General features: G+C 37.8%; 1 protein-coding gene across 1 annotated transcript; it reads right to left on the bottom strand.

Annotated features, from left to right (window-relative positions):
- Positions 1-1,024: 1,024 nt before the first annotated feature.
- On the bottom strand, positions 1,025-7,067 carry LOC117430395 (protocadherin-20-like). The gene is made up of 2 exons (XM_034050390.3): positions 6,936-7,067; positions 1,025-4,472 (listed from the first exon to the last, which is right to left on the bottom strand). Exons 1-2 carry the CDS (start codon positions 6,993-6,995, stop codon positions 1,908-1,910), a joined length of 2,625 nt encoding a protein of 874 aa, XP_033906281.3. The 5' UTR covers positions 6,996-7,067; the 3' UTR covers positions 1,025-1,907.
- Positions 7,068-9,949: the final 2,882 nt, after the last annotated feature.

Raw genomic sequence — 9,949 nt, 5'->3', positions numbered from 1 at the left:
GATTGTGGATGAAGGTATTACAGATGTGTCTTTAATTTCCTAGCAAAATGAATACAGTCGTGACAGAGTCCTATACATTAATGATAATACTGTATAAGCATGTGATGACACTGTTTGTATTTTTGTACCTGCCCTCAGGTATAATTGATGGCCATAACAATGGCATAAAAAAGATAACTAACAACATTCTCACAAAACCATAAGTCCATACATGACACTGTTGAATATATCTAAAGAGCCGCTTATCCTATTGTGATGTTCATTAAGTTGTTGAGAGTATCAGTGGGGGACATGTGCATGTGCACTGGATGATCTACTTTTTCATGTTACTGATAGCTCTAATTGTGAGTGCAGCGGTAGCTGACAATACAGTATGTCACATACCTGGGTTACTTTTCATCTGCTGTAAGCTGTGCTTACTATGATGCATATAGGAACATTGGGTCAAGTGGGATATATTACCTGTAACACAGTACTATCCAGACTACCTAGAGTAAATAATGCACAATCAACACTCATTGAAACCATGCGATTGCCATTCACTTCAATCATGTTTTCAGAACGTGATGACCATGCATTGTTTAGTGTAAATAGAGTATTATAGGGCCTTATTCTCAGTCTCACTCTATTAGTTTTATTCTTTTTAAACTCCTGAACATTTTACAAACCTAGAACCAAATAAACGCAGTGATTATATGAGGTCTGTTTAGCATTCTCTAGTTGTATCGTTCGAATTTGGTTTTGTTACTACAAGGTGTTTTTATCCTTTCAAAGAATAGGAGTTATACTTTGTGGATAGACCCCACTTCCTCATCCTTACCTGTGGCATTACACCCCTTAGATCCACCTTGCCTGACGCATGTCAGAGTTTCGTTTGGAAGTAGCTATGAAATAATACCCCAACTACAAAATCCCAAATTGGTAGTGTTGTGGCAGGTGTTTTTCCAAGTTTACTGACAGTGTCTGAAAGGGCATTTTATTTTTAGATCAAAATATAAAGCAGATTCAATTGAGTAATACCAACACATGTAAAAAGGCTTTTATTTGGACAAAGTAATAATTAACAATTTCTTTTTTTACAAAAATCATATTGAAAATACCCGCTGCCAAGATGCAACACACTATTTGAAAACAAAATCTCCTTCTTAAAAACTTTGCTTCCAGACCCTGAAGAGATTATCAAATACATATTAGTGCTGCAGTGGTAGCAGGAACAGGATAGTGGGAGGAAGCTTGTGTCTCAAAGGCTTAAATGAATCTAAACCAACTGGGTGGTCAACAATGCGTTCTTTCTGTTGAAGTCCAGCGCACTGAAGGCTAAAATATAGACAGTCCTGGGGAGTCACACTTCATGTGTAACGCATTACTGTAATCCGATTACATTTTTCAGGAACTTGTAAAATATGCCTGGGATGTAACCATTTCTAAGTGTAACAATTTTTGTTTTCAAAGTAATAAGTTACTGTAACTACAGTAGTTACAATGTTGTTCAAGTACTGGTAACTTGTAACAGATTACCCTTTAAAAGTAACTTTCCCAACACTACATACATATATACATGTATAGTGCTTAAAATAGGCTGATAATTACGCAGTACCGCCACTTCTATATTCCAAAGATTTCCCAAGTGTACATGATTCTAATCTGCTGATGAGACTGCGTGCGATTCTCGTAGCCGTGAAGATTTACCACCTGAGCCCCTGTGGAACTTATTTTGACTGGAGCTGTCTAATTTCAGTTTTAAACTTGCGAGTTACATATTTTGGTCAAAATGTTGCAAACTCATTCATAAATGCCATTTAATTCATGTATAAAATATTTAAAAAATACTGTGAATAAAAAAAAAATCTTATGTACAACATACAGTGTTTGTCCAGTTCAGGGTATGGCTTATTTGAGGTATTCTGTTATTGTACATCAACCCAGTCTCTAGTGTCATAGTTTTGGTTCAGTTTTAAAGGGATTTCAGCATCCTCATGAGCAGGCCTAATCATATTCCTCAAGTTGCTCACTGTTGCTTTTCGAAACATATATATACCTGCTGCAAAAAATATAAGGGAAGCTGTCATCATTGCCAGACCAACAATAAACGTTAATGGCAAGCACAGGATTTCAGAAAACTCACGTCCGCATAAGTTTTGCATTTCTAGAGGCTGTTCTTGAAAAAAACCTTCAGGCACTGTATTTAAAACACAAGGGCTTAAAGTTTCATTCACAAAAAGATTAATCCAAATGGTGGATTGTAGAGGTTTGGGTAATCCACCGTCACTTACTTGAATAAATAAGTGGTGCATGCCGTAATGATTAGTCAGAAGCTTTTCCTGAAGGGTTATGTTGCCCGTCAAGGAATCGATCTTAAAGGGACTGGGGCCAGGAGCTTCTTTTCCAATGATCTTGTAGCTGATAACTGAATTCATCCCAGCATCCATATCAATAGCATAAATCTCAGCAACTGTTGCCCCCGGAGCTGTGCTTGCAGGAATTGGCAGGCAGGAGAAGTTGTTCTTGGGCAGGAGAACCTTGGGAGGGTTGTCGTTGATATCTAAAACAAAGATGGTCACTTTGGCAGTGGTCGATAAGGCTGGATTCCCACCGTCTATAGCCACAATCCAAATTTCGTGTATGTCTGCTGTCTCTCTGTCTATATCAGAAGAGCAACGCAGTGTTCCTCTAGCATTATCCATCACAAATGGTACAGTGCTGTTTAGGATGGAAACCATCACTTTACCGTTGGGCCCTGTGTCTGCATCCGTCACATTAATAATTGCCACCTCCCCGAGGCGGGGGAAGTTCTCTGGAATGAAGAAGGTAAACTCGTTGGTAATGAAAAGTGGTCTGTTATCGTTTTGGTCCAGCACTCGGATCAGGACAGTGGTTACGGTTTCTAAAGACGGAGTACCCTGATCAGCAGCAACCACGGTGAAATTGTAAAGATCCTGTTGTTCCCGGTCTAGTACTGAAGACACTGTGAGCTCACCTGTTGATGTGTTAATCGCAAACATTGGTGGTGCATCTGGGCCTAGACTGTAAACCACCTGTCCGTTTTGGTCACTATCTGCATCTATTGCAGTTAGTCTGATCAAAGGAGTGTCTAGCCCATTGTTTTCTTCAATGGAAGCTTCAACAGATCTTTGGGAGAACCTTGGAGCATTATCATTCACATCATTTACTCGGATTCGGATGAACCTTTTGTGGAAAATGCTCTTTTGGTTGGCATTTTGTGCAACAATAAAAACATTGTATTGTTTATCAAGTTCAAAGTCGAGTGGCTTTGACGTCAGCAGTAAATATTTCCCATGGTGTGGTTTTAAAATGAAAGGGACATCTCCTTCGATGTTAAGTGAGCCTTTAATATTATGTGGGTCAATTACATCCAAAAGGGCGATTGCCGTGTTCACAGGTACATTCTCCTTCAACACAACATCATCGTTATCCAGACTTGCGATGTAGCTGATGTCTATCACTGGTTGTTGATTTGTATCCTGATTTAAATAAACTATTACAACTGCTAGTGCTGGAGGGCAGGGGGCACTGTTTGCGAACACACTTAGTTTGTGTTCATGAGGTGTCTCCATCTCTACAACCCCTGAGAAAGTGATAATGCCAGAAGATGGGTCTAAACTGAACAATTCCCTGGATGCAGCAGAAACTCGAGGGCTGTAAGAATAAATAATGTCCGCGTTAGAGCCAAGATCTGCATCAGTTGCGTGAACCTGTGCCACTATGCTATCTGCGGCTGCATTTTCAGGAATAGTGACCAGGATGGGTTCTGCTGAAGTGAACACTGGACAGTTATCATTGGCGTCTTCTACCTGAACATTCAAGGCAGCAGTTCCAGATAAAGATGGATGCCCTCCATCAGTAGCAATGAGTTTCATTTGGTGAACATCCAGAGATTCCCGGTCCAGTGGCTTCTCGATGATGACAGAAAGTGACTCCCCCTCTAATACTATACTGAAAAACCCATCGCTGTTTTCAAGCAGGTAAGTGAGCATGCTGTTAGTCCCGGTGTCTTTATCAAGGGCCAAATGGTCAATTCCAATTGTTGTTCCCACTGGGGTGTTCTCGGATATTGACAGGGAAATATTGTTCTCCAGAAAGTAGGGTGCATTGTCATTAATGTCTTCTATGTCTATGTTGACTTTAATCATTTTAAAATATTTATCAGGCATAACAATAGCATTTAATTGCAGCACACAGTCACCCAAGTGGTCGGGTGGACACAGGATTTCTCTGTCAAGTTTGTGTTTGGTTGTGTACAGGAACCCAGTTATCTCATCCAGGGTGACGTATAGATTGTTCTCCAAGAACTTGTAAGTTAACGTGTCTCCATCGGATACCAGAGGGATGAGATGCTGCTGAATGTTCCCAATAGAAACACCGACATCTTCTTCCTCTTTGACACTGAATGTAACTTCAGAAACTGACTCACTGGAGACCATGTGGGCCAGCAGGAGCATGCCAATACAGTTCTGAAAAACAAATGGGAAGAATGGTTACATTTTTGAAACAGTCCATACAGTCTTCAAGCTGTATTTTTATTTTTAACCTAAATAGGTCCCCTAAATCGATTTTCAGCTGGAAACTGGAAAAAACACCTTTTTTTTTTATCCCAAACAATGTATACTGCTGATTATACCTGTAGTAATAACAATATACCACTATAACGATCTGTGTACCTTCTGGTCCATTATAATAATGAATTGTGTAAGTATATGCATGACACCTTCACCCGTGCAATGGGTAAGATCTCTCAAGTGACCACTTGTGTTAGAAATGCTCAAATACATAGAACAATAGGTATTAAAATGTATGGTAACTGTCTGAATAATATTGGGTGTTTATTGTATGTTAAACGGATTAATTCAGATTTGCTTCAGTTAACTGTTGGACAAAAGACTAATTGCCTGGAATTTTCTTTCCAAAGGCAAAAATATTTCCTCATTCAAACATTAAACGCACAATCAAAAACCATAACCTCAATGTTTTCATTTTTTTTTTGTACTCGTGTTATGGATTGTTTACCAGCTGTAGCTCCAATGCTGAAAGTGATTTCCTCTAAAATAAATGATACTGTAATAAACATCAATAAACAAATGTGTTCATAAACACGTCAATATACTTTACATATACTTTACACAAAACTGACAAAAACCCCCGAAAAACAATCAAACAAAGTACTTGAAAATCTGTTTGAACAGCTGTTCTAAACTTGTTAATAAGAACTTACTGAAAGGGCTGTTCAATAAAAACGGAATAAATTCACTCAAACACACTTGTCATGACACTGTTAGTATGGTATAGGGCCAAATGGCAAACAAATGAATCGGTCATGTGTAGACAACCTGTTTACAAAAAAGCATGCCACAAGTATTTTACAACCCCCTGTAGTTTTTAAGAATTGTGATAACATTCATCACTCAAGAACTGTGCTGCCATTTCGAGACAAGCTAACAAGTTCAAAGTCTACAGCCTTCTGCTTAATAACCACATGGTTATGGGCAGAGTTCACATACTGTGATAATGGGTAATATATTTAAAAAGTAGGAGCAGCACCTCATGTAACAACAGTTCTGGGTAGGTTACTTTTCTTTGAAAAGAAATCATCAAAAAACAGCAAACTGGTGGCCAGATATGTGAAACACTGCACTATAACCAGATGCATGATTATTGCACATTGAGTCAAGGACCCTGTGGCCTCAATACAGCTCTCTGAATAATTTCTAACTTCCAAATATACCCGGTATAACAGAATGTAACCATTAACCAGCCCCCTTCAACATTCTGCACTAGTGAAGGTGAAAAAACATGTTTTTCACACCTTAGAGCACATTAACAGAAAACCTGTTTGGGGTACATTTTGTCAATTTGCATAGGTATTTTTTCTTTTCCTGCTTGCCCTGCCAAAAAATGGAAAGTCATGCAATGGTTGAGTAACATGTTAGCTACTGTTCATTAGAATTGCAATGAGTATAGTGACATGCAATGAATGCCATTGACACTCGGCTTATCTTTAAAATTACAAAAATGAAATGGCATAGTATGCATTCAAATAGGGTTAAATGTTATAAGTTATAGCCGATTTCCCTCGTAAAGGAAGGAATCAATCAGAGCCATTCATTTAAATAAGCAAGGCATTTCCTTATCACCTTTATTATTCCATTGTTCCTTATTTAGGAGAATTGATTGGTTATGAAAAGCAAGCTTTACATATACTGATCTTGTACCATTATGTATTTTTTTTCTTTTTAAAATAGCATTTGACTTAGAAGTAGATGTGTTGTAATAATGTAAAAGATTAAATATCAGTTATTCTTGTATCTTTCACTAATTAAAGCGGGAACAGCATGTTGACCTTCGTAAGTTAACCCTTGTCTTTAAAGGTCTTAAATGGCACAGAACCAAAGTTGTGTCAAAATAGAAAACCCTTCTGAGCAGTATGAATGAACTAAATAGAAAAAAATACCCTCAACTCCTAGAAGTTTTGGTTTACAAAATTAGGGGAAACCTTTTTCAACAAATCTTATATACAGTAGTGAAATACAAAGTTTTCAAAATTCCAGTGCTCCCTCTATAGTCTTTGGTTTTATTATTCACTTATTTAATTAATTCATGGTTAGGCCATGTTGACAATAAATAGTTTTACTAATTAGCAAAATAAAGAAGGATGTACTTTATAGATAAAACTACTATCTCCTCTCTCAGATATGCCCTCCCCAATTTAAACAAACATTTTCAATACAAAATTACTCTACTATCATCAAAAATCAAACACAAGCTTTAATTAATATTCAATATTGCATGCTAAATTATATCATATTGACATTCTAATTGCAGAAATGACAAAACCTTGTCATTAATGTGTCATGAAAAAAACAATTACCATAATATACATTCATCATGAAGTTATTTGAGCTATCAGTGCAATTACTGACCTGAAGTATTCGAGCCCAGTCCATTTTAAAATGTTTTCTATAATCCATTCCTGAAATCATGTGTGTTCCCTTCTAACTGATTCACCTGGCGCTGAACTTCTATGAGGAAAACCTGATTGAATGGAAAGCTTTCCTTGGAAGAGGTGTGGCTTTCTCCCGGAGTAATTTTCTATTGGGCTCCTGTCTATTTGAGGCTGCAGGTAGTGTGAGGAGCAGGAAATACTCCCCAGGCAGTGAAACATATGGAGATCTGTCTTTTCGGAAATAATCCTGTACAAAATGTTAAGTTATTAGGTATTAATTGGAATACAAAACAAAACAATGTGGCCCCTCAGTTTCCCTTGTTCACACAATTATTTAGTATCAGTCAATCAATAACAAGCTGACAGTGTTATTTAATGCAGAACCTGCCTGACCAACCCCATCCAATTATTAAAAAAAAAAAAAAAAAAAAACGCTGTTCCTAAGATTGTATGACAGATAGCACAGAAAAAAATATTTCCTCATTGTTGTTTCTTAAAGGTTTTAAGATGAATTTTCACCCCCTTTTTAGCTTCAGTGCCCTTTATACATTATGCTGTTATTCTTTCATTTACACTATCTGTTCTTACCATATTGACTGCTGCTACCCCATATTTAAATGTGTTTGCAAACAAAAACTCTGGTGGAGCGTCTCGCAAAGAAAATTCAACTGCCTAATGAAAGGGGTCAGTTCTGAAACAAATACAAACTGGGGAATTGATTTTTCAGTCCATTCTGGTGCAGGACTTTTTCCACCCATGTACTTTGATTTAATAATCTTCTGCAGGAATGAATTGGAAGATCCCTGGCATATACACATAGTTAACAGGATATAAATAATTTGAATTGTTCCTTGACACAAAGGAATCGTCAAATCTCACCAGTTCCAGCTATCTCCTGGAGAAATCTTTTAAATCTTCCAGTACATTTATGTAAATACCAGTGTAACTGATATTTCCCTATAAAATCATGTGCTTAATTCTTTGATTACAGGCTACTACTGATGTCAGTACAATGTCAGTGGATCTGATGTCAGTGGAGTGGGAATTTTCCAGATCTTTTTAAATATCAGCAGGTTTCAAAGCGCTTTGATGGTTTCAAGTAGGCAATGCAGTGAAGGCTTGTTTGTTAAAAAATCTCCTCTTGATTTACTGCTCTGTTAGAGGCTGAAAGGCAGAACATCAGAACTCTGAAATTCTGGGCTTTCCTCCAATCTGCAAGACCATGGTAAACGAGACAACGACACGGAAGACAGAGAGAAAGAAAACAACGACAACGGCACGGCACAGGCAGCAGCATGCAACTTTTGGTTAATATGTGTCTCTCATATTTTGGGCCATATTCGTAGTGCTAAGTTTGCTTCAAGTAAAACTAAGAGGCATGTAGGAGGTCTGAGGCATTTTATTTGAAGCTTCATAACATCAGCTTTAGAAAAAAAATAACTGCAGGTAAATGCTTGGTGAGCCTCTTTGTACTGTGAGTTAACACAAAATAATGGTTGTGTCACCCTGGCTCTCCCTGAAAAGAAGTAACTCAACCGGTTTCATGCCAATTCGTTTTCCGTTTTGGTATAACTGCTTAAGTGTTATTTGAGAACCAGGGTTTATACAATCCATTTTTTATTGTACGGCTTATTAGTAATTGCTTCATTTGTTTAATTATTTTTTAATCTTACGTTGCACTGGTTTAAGTGTTTATGACATCTAGCCCAATGCAGAGACATTGGAAGAGACTCCAGCCAAGTTAGTCTTACAAAGGCATGTGTAAAGACTGGAGATACATACAGTATAGTATAGATACTGATGATCTGTATCAGTGTTTCTCAATGTGGTCCATGAGAGCCTCCTTGCCATGAAGTGGCAAGGAAGCAATTTACTTGCCTTTTCTGAAAGGAATACTGTAAACATAAAACCACCACACCACACACACACACACACACACACACACACACACACACACGCACGCACACACAAATACAGTGTGCATTAACATTAGCATGTTTAATAAAGTGTGTGTCAGATTACATTACAGAAAAAAAACACCCTTCTCAGACCTACTCACAGAGAAACTCCCAAAGGAAAAATATACAGGAGATGATTAAACCAAATATCCACGGTGGCTGAAACAGCAAGTAGGTCAGTAACACCCACTCCCCACCAGGGCTGTACATTCAAAAGTGATCTACATATATACACAGTACGTACAGAGTAGTATAGAATACGAAATAGCAATGTGTAAGAGTGACATACAGGTAGATGGATGCAGGGAAGGACAGAAATCTGATGTTTTCAGTACCTTATCTTAATACAGTACCTAGTTTCATGACAATTGGATATAAAGGAAAAACCACCACCAACAATAATAACAAATGCTTCAGAGATGTTAAACCTTAAGAGGAAAGGGAATGGCTTTTATGTCCCTTGTCATGACAAGTCATTGTATACATTTATACAATAGCTGAATTGGCGCAGCATTCGTGACATAATGCTAAACAGAAACAGCAGTAGAACGATAAGCCGAAAATGATACCTTTGTTGCTGGTGCTCTTTTTTTTACCCATAAAACCCGGTTTAAGATCCCTGCTAGCCCTCAACCTGTTCTCCTTGCATTGTGGAGCAATTTTACATTACAAATACATTACAAAGCATTTTGGCAGGACCTGACTGCTATAGTACACAGATGTTTGTCAATGAAAGATCACAACATCTCAAACAATCCCCACAGTCTGAATACGTTATTTGGAGAAGATCAATCTGTGTGTCTGTGGTTTGTTTCTTTCTCTGTTAATTCCCTGTAGGAACAGTAGCTGACATCACTTTTTTCGAGCATTTCCTCTTTTCCCTTCACACTGTTTTTGTCGTACCCAGGTGACACCTGCAGGTGGACTGTAATCCACTATAAAAATAAATGGAAATTGAATTGCTCAGTCAAACCTGTATTACAGAGGATCGCTCGAAATGTCCAGTATAATAGTGCCACCTTGTGGCCACTGT

Source organism: Acipenser ruthenus, chromosome 16, assembly GCF_902713425.1.
Source record: "Acipenser ruthenus chromosome 16, fAciRut3.2 maternal haplotype, whole genome shotgun sequence".
NCBI lineage: Eukaryota > Metazoa > Chordata > Actinopteri > Acipenseriformes > Acipenseridae > Acipenser > Acipenser ruthenus.
This window is presented reverse-complemented; position numbering and strand designations above follow the sequence as displayed.

Excerpts from the sequence above, each read along its gene's own strand:
- LOC117430395 (XM_034050390.3), bottom strand. The coding sequence starts at position 6,995 with ATGATTTCAGGAATGGATTATAGAAAACATTTTAAAATGGACTGGGCT. Across the intron at positions 4,473-6,935 it reads ACTGGGCTCGAATACTTCAG|AACTGTATTGGCATGCTCCT; the intron begins GTCAGTAATTGC and ends TTTGTTTTTCAG.